The following is a 13,222-nucleotide window of genomic DNA, read 5'->3' as shown; positions in this document are numbered from 1 at the left end:
AAAATCGTCATTTTGCCACCTAAGATAATAATTTGATCATGGAGTGAAATTTTTGACCAAGATTAACTATTTGGAGTATAATTTAATGATAGGAAGTGAAAAATTTCAATTCCGATAATTTTCGGAACATAGGGGTAAAATAGTAATTTTGTCACCCCAGGGTAAAAATCGTAATTTCACCACCCAAAACTTGTCAAAATCATAGGATTTACTTATTTTTGGTATGAATAACTATGGTATGTTAAGTGGTGAAAAATTGAAGTTTAAAGGATGAAATTTAAAAAACGGGCCAATGAAAAAGTGACATAAGGCACTTTTTAATTGTTTAATATTGTTTTAAAGGAAAATCAGCCCATTTAAACCCCACATCAGGTGATGGTCGGCCATAAGGAGAAAAGAAGAGAGAAAATAGAGAGGAAAGGAAGAAAAGAGAAAAACCAAAGGAAAACTGAGAAAATTCAAAGGGGAATTCGCATTTTTCGTCCGTTTACGCGTCTAACGGTAAGATTTTTCAACTTTAGCTTGATTTCTACCTTTTCTATGCCTTTGTTTTCATTTAGCATGCTTGAGGAGAGAGATCAAAAAGTGATACCAAGGGCTTACCGAATTTCAAGGGGGAGGATTTTGAATTTTTTAGGTTTTGATTCTTAGTTAAATTGGTAGTTTTAGTTAGTTAAATGTGTATAGAAATCAAATTGGGCAAGAAAGCATGAAATTCTCACAATACCCACCCTTGGCAGATATTCAATGATGTACAATGATGATGAACTGATTTTTATTCTAAGTGAAATGAAGAGAAAATGATGAAAAATGGTTAAATGTGATAGAAAAACAAAGTGGAAAATTTACCGAGTTAATGTCCCATTTTTGACCGAATTTTTCAAGGAGGAAAGTGAGCTGATTTTGGTGATTTTAAAGGGTTATTGGCTGATATTTAATGGTTAGAAATGTTGGAGAGAAAATGGGACCATTTAGAGCTAAAATGGAGCACGTTAGCAATTTATCGGATAAAGTGCCAAAAATAGGTTAATACTGCGTTTAAGCCGTTTTAGGCTATTGCATTTCATACCATGCACTAGGATAGGATTTAAGTCAATTATATAGTGATTTAACATCAATGTGGTGAATTGTGTAATTTTTGCAATATGTCTAGGAAGACAACCTTCCGGTAAAGGCAAGGAAGTCGTACCCGACGAACAGTGATCGGGGCACCTAAAAAGTATTTAATTTGTACAAACGGTGAGTAAACCTATTATTATTGTATATTATCTAGAGTTTATTTTTAAATGCTCTTTATGTATTTTATGAAACGAAAATGAGATTAAAATGGGACTTTTGATGTTTTAGAAATAAATGTGACAACTAAATATATTGTGTTGATTATCTGAAATAAGAAACTTTTGATTATGAAATTGAGTAAATGGGAGGCTGCCAATTGTCTTAAAAAATATATTTTCCTATGAATGGCTTATGATATGTGAGTATATGTGGCTATATTTTATAATTACATTGGGAATTTATGTACGCTGTCTTTTACTATGCAGGCTGGGTAAATAAATAAAAGCCACGTTATACTGCCGAAATTTTATTAAAGTTGGTGGGTTTAGTTACTGCAGTGACGGGTTTTCGTAGATTGCCTATTAGAGGGGCACGGTAAACCTAGTTATATAGTTACTCTGGTTGTAGAGGCGATGAGGGTAACTCCCGGGGTAGTGTTAGAGCTCACTTCACGTCGAACCCCCACGTGAATGTATAACTCGGCCAACGCCAAGGAACGACTTGTTTTCAAAACTCACATGTAAATATCTTAACAACCTTGGTGGACTCGGTTAGATGCCTCGGCCAAGGTATCCCCGAGGACTAGTTTTTGGCTTGAGCCCTGTTTCTAATAAAAGTCATAGGCCTTAACAACTGTTTTGGTAAATTACAAATATTTTATGGTTTAAGAAATAAATTGAAAACCTTATGAAATGGTTTGTGATTTGTTGTTTAAACTTGCCTCCATTTTACTCGCCTTTAGATATTTATGATAATGTCTGTTTACTCATTGGGATCTCAAAATCTCACCCACCCCCTTTCCAAATATTACAGGCCTGTGGTAGCTTGTAGATACCCGATTTTGTAGACGATTCCAATTGACCCCTCTATCTCATAGACAGTAGGTTACTATCACCAACACTTGGTGTATTTATGGGCCACTTGTCATTGTAATTATTATTGTACATTATAACTTTGTAAATTATTGTATGTATGAATTTATTTTACTTCCACGTTACAAAAGATTTTTACACGTGTTTCTATAAATATTGTTTTATATAAAAATGCTATATTTTAATCAATATTTTGAATAGTAATATTTGTCTATAAATCCTTTTAAAATAATTTTGTCTTTTATTTACTTGAGCCAAAAATGACTGGTAATTGTTTAAAACGGAATATTTAACAACGATTGCTCACAAGAAAGACAAAAAACTGATACGTAAGCCTTGCGGGGTTCCGATTAGCATTCCGGATAATGAGTGTAAATCGGGACGTTGCGGCTATTGTCATGGACCCGAGGGAGGTTTCGGGTCGTCACAAGCACGGTAAACTCCGTTATATTTTACCTTAGTATGAAAGGCGCGGAGGGTATCTCCTAAGGTATATTTAGAGTTCACTTCACGTCGAACCACCACGTGAGGGTGAAACTCAGCCAACGCCAAGGAATGGCTACGTTTTTAAACGTAAAACATGTTTTATGTGTATATATCGTTTTAACAGCCTTGGCGGACTCGGTTAGATGCTCAGACCAAGGTGTCACCGAGCACAAGTTTTGGCACGAGCCAAGTTTTTAAGAGAGTCATAAGCTTTACTGATTGTTCTTGATGAAATGTAATTGTTTTATATGAATTGAAATGAGTTTTGAATGTTATGAATTATATTATGATGGGATGATTTAACTGTCTCCATTTACTCGGCTTTAGATGTTATAGATGAATTTTTCTTACTCACTGGGTTTATCAAAACTCACCCTTTCTTTTCACCCATTTCAGGCTCAAGACAGTCTGTAGACAGTCGATTTTGTCGAGGATTGCTTTTGGATCTGCATCCTTAGAAATCGAAAGTCTACAGTCTTGCATATTTTCAGTTATATCGGGGCCCACATGTCATTGTAGAATATTTTGCATACCTGGCTGTGTGTGCCACTGTATGTATGAATTTATTTTGTTTTTACGCTACAAAAAATATTTACGTGGAGTTCTATAAATATTATTTTATAAGAAAATGAAATATTTTATTTAATATTTTTATTTAGTTTGATTAGCCATAATTTCATTTTAAATGGATGATTTAGATTGCTAAAATTATTTTTAGATAAGAAATGTATATTTTCGATCGTATATTGTATTTTACTAGGTTTCAAAATTTTCGGGTAAAAATGACCAAAATACCCCTGTGTGGAAAAATTTTTTTTTTGTTTGTTTTGATTTAAAAACAGTTATATTCCCTTAAAACATGATATTCAGTAACCATTGCTCACAGGGGAGATGTAAAATTGATGCAAGAGCCTTGTGATGTTTCGATTGACATTCCGAGTAACGAATGTCTATCGAGACATCACGGCGGATGTCACTGGCTCGAAGAAAGTACTGGGTCGTGACATTTCGATTGGTATAAGAGCTTTTGGTTTTAATGTTATTTTAAAAACTACAATGTCAATGTGGCCCCAAGTTAAGTTAGATTGAGTTGAATGTATGTATCTGCATATAAAACCTAAAGTTGTCTAAATTCGTTCTGTTTCTTTTTATAGATCATCATGCCTCCTCGACGTGGACGCCCACCTCTCTTTAGATCAGTTGGGAATGGAAGAAGCCGTTCTCAACATCGTTGCTAGATCTTGTATAAGGGGAATCGATTGCGTCTACTTTTCGGGCAGCACCTACTGCCGAACAGACTGAGACTCCTTCACATCCTCCACCTCCTCCACCACCTACTGATATTCCTACCATGTCTCCTGAGGCAGTTCAGGCATTAACAGCTTTCCTCACTGTTATTACTAGCTAGGCTCAGGCTGGTTAAGTTCCTCCTGCTGTTCCTCCGGTCGCTCCTTCAGTGCCACCACCACCACCTCCTATTCCACCACAGGTACCTAATGTCTCCATTTCTAAGAAACTTAAAGAGGATAGGCAACTCAGTTGCATTTCTTTTACGGGTGATTGAATGCAACTGCAGCTAAGTACTAGATCATTCAGGAATCGGAGACACTTAATGATATGAGACTAGAGGATGATATGAAATTGATGGTGGCCACTAGATTGCTTGAGAAGAGGGCCTGTACTTGGTGGAACTCAGTGAAGTCTCATTTTACTACTCCTCCGACCTTATTAGATTTTCTATGAGAGTTCGACGGTCAGTATTATACTCATTTTCATCAAAAGGAAAAGAATAGAGAATTCTTGAGTCTAAAACAGAGGAGTTTGACAATAGAGGAGTATGAGGCTCGTTTTAACGAGCTAATGTCTTATGTGCCCAATCTGGTGAAGACTGAGCAAGATCAGGATAATTACTCTGAGGAAGGGCTTCGAAATGAAATCAGAGATCGTATGACAGTAATGGGTAAGGAGCCGTATAAAGAGGTTGTACAGATGGCTCTATGGACTGAGAAGCTCGGGACTGAGTATAGGAGAATTCAGGTTGAGTTTGCTAAGAGGAGGAATCTGAATACATCTTTCTGTCAGCCATCGAAAAAGGGGAAAGATTCATTTGCTTCAAGGAGCGCTACCACTGCCTCCGTAGCATCTACCCGACCCTCATCTCAACAGCAACAGTAGAAGTCTCCTAGATTCAGTAGATCAATAACGAGTGCTCTTGGAAAGAGTTTTGGGAGTTTTGACAGATGTAGAAATTGTGAGAAATTTCATGTTGGGCTGTGTAGGGACCCCATGCGATGTTTTCAATGTGGTCAGTAGGGCAACATAAGGAGTGCTTGCTTGTAGTTAGGACGAGCTACTGTAACTACTTCATCTCCCCAAGCTCGCACTGATATTCAAATGAGAGATTCTTCTGGGTCACAATCGAGACAGGGTGTAGCGATACGATTCGGTGTGGGGAGTAATACCCTGGCGCGTCCACCCTCTAAACCACAGACTCATGCTCCGACGAGAGTTTTTGCTGTGACAGAGGAAGAGGCACGGGTTTAGAAGAGGCACGAGTTTTTGCTGTCCAGTGTAGTGATAGGTACCATGTTTTTATTTAATAGAGATGCTTATATCTTAATTGATTCTGGTTTGGATAGATCTTATGTGAGCACGACATTTGCATCCTTTTCTGATAGGAATCTGTTACCTTTAGAGGAGGAAATTGTAGTTCATACCCCTCTAGGAGAGCAGTTGGTTAGAAACACTTGTTATAGAGATTGTGGAATAAGGGTTGGTGAGGAAAAATTCAAGGCTGATTTAATTCCCTTAGAAATCCAAGATTTTGATTTGATATTGGGTATGGATTGGTTGACTACACATCGAGCAAAAGTGGATTATTTTAGGAAGGAAGTTGTACTTCAAAATTCTAAGGGAGTAGAGGTTGTATTTGCAGGGGAACGTCGAGTATTTCCATCCTATGTAATATCAGCTATCAAAGCTTTAAAACTAGTGCAAAAAGGGTATCCAACTTATCTAGCACATGTGATTGATACCTTAAAGGGGAAACCTAAGTTAGAGGATGTCCCAATAGTATATGAGTTCTCTGATGTGTTTTCGGATGAATTACCGGGACTACCTCCTGATCGAGAGTTGGAATTCTCTATTGATTTAATTTCGGGTACCGCACCTATTTCCTTTCCTCCGTATCGGATGGCTTCGACAAAATTAAAGGAGTTGAAAGTCCAACTGTAAGAATTAGTAGATAAAGGTTTTATTCGCCTTAGTACTTCTCCCTAGGGTGCGTCAGTCTTGTTTGTAAAGAAGAACGATGGCATTCTTCGGTTATGTATCGACTACCGTTAGCTGAACTGAGTGATCATCAAGAATAAATACCCTTCACCAAGAATTAATGATCTTTTTGATCAACTACAAGGTGCTACGGTGTTTTCTAAGATTGATTTTAGGGCTGGGTATCATCAGTTGAAGATCAAGGAGCAAGATGTACCCAAGACTGCTTTCAGGACTCGTTATGGGCATTATGAGTTTCTGGTTATGCCTTTTGGTCTGACTAATGCCTCAACAGTTTTTATAGACCTCATGGACAGGGTGTTCCACTCGTACTTGGATAAATTTGTGATAGTATTCATAGATGATATCCTAGTGTATTCGAAGGATGATGATGAACATGCTACTCATTTACGCATTGTGCTGCGAACCTTGTGCGAGAGACAACTTTATGCCAAATTTTCTAAATGTGAGTTCTAGTTGAAGGAAGTGGTTTTCTTGAGACATGTTGTGTCTGGAGCTGGAATTTATGTCAATCCCAAGAAGATAGAGGCAATCTTACAGTGGGAGAAAACAAAAATGGTAATAGAAATTCAGAGTTTTCTTGGTTTAGCCGATTATTATAATAGGTTCGTTCAAGGGTTCTCATTGATAGCTGCTCATCTGACTCGTCTAACTCGTAAAGGAGTCAAGTTTGAGTGGGATGATGTTTGCGAGAGTCGGTTTCAGGAGCTAAAGAACTGGTTAAGCTTCGCTCTCGTTTTGACACTTCCTATTAGTGGGAAAGAATTTGTGGTGTACAGTGATGCCTCTAAATTGGGATTAGGGTGCGTGTTAATGCAAGATGAGAAAGTAGTAGCTTATGCTTCTTGGCAGCTAAAAAAGCATGAGACGAATTACCCTACCCACGATTTGGAGTTGGCAACAGTAGTCTTTGCAATGAAAATCTGGAGGCATTACTTATATGGTGAGCGTTGTCTAATTTTTACTGACCACAAAAGTTTGAAATATTTGCTTACCTAGAAAGAACTCAACCTGAGACAGAGACGCTGGTTAGAGTTGATTAAGGATTACGACTTAGTGATTGATTATCATCTGGGGAAGGCAAACATTATAGCAGATGCCTTGAGTTGTAAATCCTCATCTTCATTAGCATCACTTCAGAATTCTTATTTTTTGATACTATTTGAGATGAAATCTCTAGGGATCCAGTCGAGTAATGACGAGGATGGAACCCTATTTGCTATCTTTGTTGTGAGACCCTCATTGTTGAACCAAATTAGAGAATTGCAAAAGTCTGATGATGAGTTGAAACGGGAAGTACAAAAGTTACGATATGGAGAAACTAGTGAGTTCAAACTTGGTGATGATGGTATTTTGATGCTTGGGAATCGGGTTTGTGTCCCTAAAGATGATCAGTTGAGATGAGCTATTTTGAAGGAAGCTCATTCTTCCACCTATGCTTTACATCTCGGAAGCACCAAAATGTACAAGACTATCAAGGAAAGTTACTGGTGGCCGGGTATGAAACGAGACATAGCAGAGTTTGTAGCAAAATGTCTCACATGCCAACAAATCAAGGTGGAACATCAGAAACCATCGGGTATGTCAAGCCCAGCCCTATAATATACTTGTCATGTCATTCATGTATTTGGCAACATGCTTGCATACTTGAACACCTTGAAAAAATCGTCAAAAGTCGGTAGTGTACCTAGTGGTACAACTAAGTTGATTTAAGCCTCAAACTAGTTCAAATAAAGATGCAATTAAGAGTTATTGAATCTTAGAATGACTTAATATGGTGATTCGGAGTTTGGGGATTGATTTGGAGTTAAATTAGAATTTTCATAATGTAAGGGTAAAATGGTCATTTTTCCACTCGAGGGCAAATTTGGGATGGTGGATGAAATTTTGATCAAGTTTGACTATTTGGAACATAATTTGAGCTTGAGAAGTGAAAAATTTTGATTCCGATAATTTTTCAAACATAAAGGCAAAAAGGTCATTTCATGTGTCCACAAGGACGTAATTAGAATTTTTAGAATTTTACACCACCTTGACACTTGTCAAACCCATGAAATTCATTTTATACTTTGGATAATTGAGGGATTTTATGTGGTTGAGAAGAAATGCTTAATCATTAAGTTTTATGTATGGACCAATCACATGGTGACAAGTGTCAAGCTTTAATATTATTATATTTTCCTTTATAAACACAACTAAAACTCTCCCATCTCATTTCTCTTGGCCAGCCAAGGCAAGAACAAAAGGGAAAAGTATAGAACAGACCCTAGAGAAGAAAATCAAGAGAAAATTCATTGGATTTCAAGGAATTAAGCAAGTAAAGGTAAAATTTCTTAATTCTAGCTTGTGATCTACCTTTCCTATCATTCTTTTTCAATTACCATGGTGAAAATTCAAGATCTCATGAAGGATTCATGGCTGACCGAATTTAGGGAAAGAAGATTTGATGATTTATTTGGTTAGATTTCAAGGTATCTTAGTGTTTTTAGTTGTTTGGTGATGCTTAGCATGAAAACAAGCAAGAAATTTCATGCCCTTCACCCACACTCCTTAGCTGAAATTTTCAAGAGAGAAATTGGATAATGGACTCCGATGAATTTCATGCTATTCAGGTGTTTTTAGTTGTTTTATGATGTAAGGTGTAAAAATCAAGCATGAAAATTACATGTTCTACACTAAACCTTCAATGGCCGAATTTTACAAGGAAGATATTGATGATGGATTATCAAGCCCAGCTCCACAATATGTTTATTATGCCATTCTTATATAAGAATGCATGTTTGTTTACTTGGGTACCTCGAAAATCGTTAAAGGACGGCAATGTACCAAATGGAACAATTAAGTTGAATTAAGCCTCGAACTAGTCCAAATAAAGATTTTAAAATGAAATTGAGAATTTTAAAACACCAGAATGACTTAAAATGGTGATTCGGAGTTCGAGAACCGATTTGGAGACAAATTGGAATTTTGATGACCTAGGGGCAAAATGGTCATTTTGCCACTCGAGGTTAAGATGTGAGTGTTGGATGATATTTTTTACTAAGATTGATCATTTGGAGTATAATTTGAGTTTAAAAAGTGAAAAATTTTAATTTCGACATTTTTTCGAGGATAAGGGCAAACTAGTCATTTTGCCACCCTAGGGGAAAAATTATAATTTTACACACCCAACACTTGTCCAGCACATGAAATTCACCCATTATTATTATGGATAATTGAGGAATTTTAAATGGTGGAGAGAGATTACTTAATGGGTAAGTATGACACAAGGGCCAATGGAATAGTGATATGTGTCAAATTTTCATCCATTTATTATTTTGCTTTAAAAATCAGCCCATAACCCTCCCAACTCATTTCTCTTGGCCGGCCAAAGGAAGAAAAGGGAAGAAAAGAAGAAGAACAAAAACCTAGCTAAGAAATTCAAGAGAAATTCACAAAATTTCAAACAATCAAGTGACAAAATGTAATATTTTTCAATTTTAGCTTGTGATTTACCTTTCCTATGCATTCTTTTTCATTTTCCATAGTTGAGAATAAAGTTTGCATGAGGATACCCTTGCTGGCCGGACATAGGGGGAGGAATTTTGAACTTGGATTTGGTTAGATTTCAATGTATTTTAGTGTTTTTAGTTAGTTAATGATGTGTAGCATGAAAAACAAATAAGAAAAATTCATACTCTTCCATAACCCATCATTAGCAGAATCTGCCATGTAGAGTGTGGATGGTGGATTTGATTTTATTTCAAGTGAATTGGTTAGGAAATGATGAATTACGGTGAGAAAATCAAGTAGGAAAAATCATAGTATTGATGCACCCACCATGGCCGAATTTTCCAAGAGAAAATGTGAGGATGATTTTGCCATATTTCAAGTTATTTAATTTGTGTTTGATGGTTTGGAGAATTGGAAGAAAAATGGAGTTAATTGGAGTTGAATTGGACATATTGGCCAATTAAACGAGTGATAGATCGAATTAGGCCAATACCGTTTTATTTAGGTACATAATTGAATTTATATTGAACACCGTATTTAGATAGTTACCCGAGTATTTCACATCCCATTTCATACATTAGTATAGAGCCTGAATTGGTTTTATAACAATTTAGCACAAATGTAGTAAATGGCTTATTGTGCATTATGTCTAGGTGGTGAGCTTTCTGGCAAAAGTAAAAAGATAGTACCCGAGGATCAAGAATCAGAGTACATGGAATTTGACTCCCGAAATAGTTAGTAACCTTACTATCATCTTAAATATCTAAAGTGGGTTTTATCCAATTTTGTGATTTTATGAAAAATGAGTTAAATGGTAAATCTTTGTGTTTTGTAATTAAAATGTGATTTAATGAAATAATTTTATAACATTGTCTTGAAATTGAATGATGGTTCGAAAATAGAGTAATTGGAGACTGTTTTCATGTGTTGTAAATTCATGGTTTGAATTGAATGGTTTATGACAGTATTTGCATGAATGGCTGAATTGGTATTTGTGTTGAAATATATGAACTGTGTATTTAGCTTGAGGGGCTGGATTGTGATATAATTGCCATGTCATGCGGTTGAGATTTTACTGAATTGGTGGGTTTAGCTTGCTGTAGTGGGCGAGTTTCGTGGATCAGCCTATTAGAAGGGCACGGTAACCCCGTTATATTCTTACCTGGGTCGGAGAGGCGTGTAGGGTAACTTCCGAGGTACAACTTTAGAGTTCACTTCATGCCAAACCACCACGTGAGGGTGAACTCAGCCAACGCCAAGGAACGACTGTGTTTTCAAAATAAAAACATGATTTATGCGTACATGACTTTTTAGCGGCCTTGGCGGAATCGGTTGGGATAGCCCCAGGCCAAGGTATCCCTGACAACCGAGTATGAGAATGATTTTGGCATGAGCCGAAGCTTTTAAGAAATTCATAAGCCATGTTGATTACTCGATTTGTATAAATTGATTTTATTTGGTTGAAATGAGTTGAAAGGTGATGAATTACAATATGATAATCTATTTTAATCTATCTCCATTTACTCGGCTTTAGATATTTTAGGTGCTATTTGTTTACTCACTGGGATTATATAATCTCACGACCCTCTTTTCCACCCATTTCAGGCTCAGGATAGTCGATAGATAGCTCACTTTGTTGAGGGTTACAGTTGGACTTGCATCCTCAAAAACTGTAGGTTTATCGCTTTTGATACTTTTGGTCGTTCGTGGGCCCACGTGTCACTGTAAATTAAATTTTATACTTTGGTTATCTGTATTACAGTATGTATGAATTTATTTAGCTTTTACGCTCTAAAAATTATTTACCAGTAACTGTATAAATATTATTTTATAAGAAAATATAATATTTTTTTGAATATTTTTATTATATTCAAATAGTCATAATTTCATTTTAAATGAAGGTTTTAGACGTTTAAACTTATTTTTGATTATGAATTATGTGTTTTATACTCGCATACTACATTTTTAGCTAGTTTCAAAATTTTCAGAGAAAAATGACCAAAATGCCCTTGTGAGACAGAAATTATTTTTTTTATTGATTTAAGTTGGAATAGCTTAAAATCTTTTAGAACATGATATTTGGCAATGATTACTCACAAGGGAAATGAGAAACTGATATTAAAACTTTGCAGGATTTAGGTTGACATTTCGAGTAATGAGTGTCGATCGGAACACCGCGGCGGTTGTCAAGAGCTCGAGGGAAGTACCGAGTCGTGAAAATTAGAGTGGTATCAGAGCATGTCTAGAAGAGGCAGTAGTCCCGATACCCCTCATAGTGCTTGTGAGGGATCATTAGATTCCACTGCTAAGAGCCAATGGTGCCCTAACTAGGTAAACCAGAATGGTTTCGTAATAAGGAAAGCTTCGAGAGTAGCGAGAATTTTGAAAGTGAGAGCAGCACCGATACTCCGAAAACTGTAAAAGATTTCCTTTTGAAACAACCTGAAGAGTACCATAGAGAATGGGCGAGGAAGGCAATTGCAAGGGGAGGTATTCATCCTAGGAAGGGCGTGTCAGTTGTTCGACACTATCCTCCAAGCTGTGGGATGAATGTAAAGGAACAACAAGAAAAGAACAAGGAGAAAATAATTGTTGCAAATTATCCCCATAGGAAGGTGAATGTTGTACGATATTTTCCTCCCGGTTATGGAAAAAATGTTGCACCTGTGAGTGACGAAGAATGCAAGAGAATACAACAAGCTTGGAATGAGGAACAAATGAGAAAATCTCAGGAGGAGGACCTGGAAGAGGATCCTAAGGATACTTAATACCTTTGTTGAAGTTCGTATCACCATAAGTTTAGGCAAGTGTCATTTAAGGGAAGATGTAGTAGTTATTTGTACAAAGAAGTTAATAGTTTGACTTTTAAAGTGTATGACTAGAATGTATTATAAAGTAGCTGTTTAAGTGACTGGAGGTATATGGGAATCTTTTGGTAGGACAGAACTGGATTAGCATTATGACTATTAAGGAAATATATTTATCTTAGTGGCATGGTTGATCATCTTAAATAATTATTGAAGACTGATGTGGAAAGTCATTAATGATTTAAGCAATCACCTTAATTAACAATGAATGTATTTTGCAGTACTAAGAAATGGATACCGATTAACGTGATGAACTTTTAGAGTGATAACCCTAGATTTTGACGAGGTATAAAATGCCATTTGAACTGATGATGTCTATTGGAAATTATTACTTATCGTAGTATGTGAGTTTTGATATGATTCCGAATGCAAAGCTAAATAAATGAAATTCTATTTTATGGGACAAATTATATCAGAGAAGATGATTCCCGAGCAAACACATTGAACTAGGGGGCTATGTTATAATAAGCGGGTTCAGTGTGTTGTAATTGCATAGGATATTGGGAGACAGTGTGGTAAGACTAACAATCAATCATGGAGATGTGAAATTGGGAATCTTAATTGTAGTTACAATTCGAAAGGATATGGAAGAAATCAATGAGGCTCTAGATGACATTTTGAGCGATTAATGTGATAAAGTCAAAGATTGTAAGCTTGAGGGTGGAGGAAGTATAAAATGATGCCATAACATTATAGGAAGATAATCTAATACAAATATGGTCCATTAGAGATAAATGAAGGAACTTGAAAAAGATAAATTTTTGATTAATAAGGATTGTGAGTATAAATGTAGTGAAAGATGAACTATTTTCGTGGTCTTTATACTAGAAGTTAATAAACTATTGGAGTTATAAGACAAGGAAGATGATCAGAAATGGATAATGAAAATAGTGAGATACCATAAATGATAAGTAATTATGCGTATGATGATGCATA

At 36.2% G+C, this 13,222-nt stretch overlaps 1 protein-coding gene across 1 annotated transcript; it reads left to right on the top strand.

Annotated features, from left to right (window-relative positions):
- On the top strand, positions 4,497-7,331 carry LOC108661930. Its single transcript, XM_018120923.1, has 5 exons — positions 4,497-4,807; positions 5,276-5,866; positions 6,083-6,323; positions 6,384-6,870; positions 7,108-7,331. Exons 1-5 carry the CDS (start codon positions 4,497-4,499, stop codon positions 7,329-7,331), a joined length of 1,854 nt encoding a protein of 617 aa, XP_017976412.1.

This window comes from Theobroma cacao, chromosome 5 (assembly GCF_000208745.1).
Source record: "Theobroma cacao cultivar B97-61/B2 chromosome 5, Criollo_cocoa_genome_V2, whole genome shotgun sequence".
Taxonomy (NCBI): Eukaryota; Viridiplantae; Streptophyta; class Magnoliopsida; order Malvales; family Malvaceae; genus Theobroma; species Theobroma cacao.
Note: the sequence above shows the minus strand (reverse complement) of the source record. Positions and strands in the feature narration are given on the sequence as shown.

What these genes read in the sequence shown, in the direction of transcription:
- LOC108661930 (XM_018120923.1), top strand. Translation starts at nt 4,497, where the DNA reads ATGTCTTATGTGCCCAATCTGGTGAAGACTGAGCAAGATCAGGATAAT. An exon ending in AAGGAGTTGAAAGTCCAACT is followed by an intron (nt 5,867 to 6,082) that starts GTAAGAATTAGT and finishes GATTGATTTTAG; the next exon opens with GGCTGGGTATCATCAGTTGA. An exon ending in ATGCTACTCATTTACGCATT is followed by an intron (nt 6,324 to 6,383) that starts GTGCTGCGAACC and finishes TGTGAGTTCTAG; the next exon opens with TTGAAGGAAGTGGTTTTCTT.